This window comes from Penaeus monodon, chromosome 15, assembly GCF_015228065.2.
Source record: "Penaeus monodon isolate SGIC_2016 chromosome 15, NSTDA_Pmon_1, whole genome shotgun sequence".
Classification (NCBI taxonomy): domain Eukaryota; kingdom Metazoa; phylum Arthropoda; class Malacostraca; order Decapoda; family Penaeidae; genus Penaeus; species Penaeus monodon.
In genome coordinates this window covers 38,059,877-38,060,464 of record NC_051400.1, presented here as the reverse complement: position 1 = coordinate 38,060,464, position 588 = coordinate 38,059,877, and the positions used below count along the sequence as shown (strand labels likewise).

The 588-nt window shown below is 39.8% G+C and overlaps 1 protein-coding gene across 2 annotated transcripts in view; it reads right to left on the bottom strand.

Annotated features, from left to right (window-relative positions):
- LOC119582019 (ficolin-2-like) overlaps positions 1-588 on the bottom strand; it is a gene marked incomplete at its 5' end in the record, with an annotated part of 5,932 nt that overhangs the window by 3,813 nt on the left and 1,531 nt on the right. For both annotated transcript variants that reach the window (XM_037930220.1, XM_037930221.1), the window contains 2 exon segments: positions 22-115; positions 468-572. In XM_037930220.1, coding sequence (XP_037786148.1) covers positions 22-115; positions 468-572 — 199 coding nt within the window.

Genomic DNA, 588 nt, shown 5'->3' with positions numbered 1-588 from the left:
CAGATTACTGAATTTTCTTACTTTGTGTCGGTCAGGTTTCCTTCCATAAGCTGAAGGTTGAGGGCCTCCAGCGCTCTTATTTTCTCGTTCAATTCGATTTTCTCGGTAACCATCTCTGCATAATGTTTAACGTATTAAAGTTAATCAGTAAGCAGACTGAAAAGACGAATATAAAAGTAAAAAGAGAATAATGTCATTGAAATTCTGCATATAGCCTTTACTATACATGTAAAGACTTTGCAAATGTTTGAATTGTAGCTTTTGATTTGATTGGCTGATAACGGAGATGCTCTGATCTCTGATTGGCCCTCGAATAACCAGCCAATCAGAGACTGCTGTCTCTCGAAACTCAACCTATCAGAAGCGTCGACTCAAACGTAAATAGTCTTAACCCAAAGAATAATGTTCTAAGCAAACAGTAAGCGAAAATCATGGCGATATGGTAACCACAGTAAAATGATGCTCACTGTTGTACTGCTCTTGAATATAAGAGATGTGTAGGATGAATAAGGACGCCAGATCTGATATCCCGTCCGTGGACTGGAGCCGGGACATCGTGTTCTCGTTAACCCCTGAAACGAGGAGATA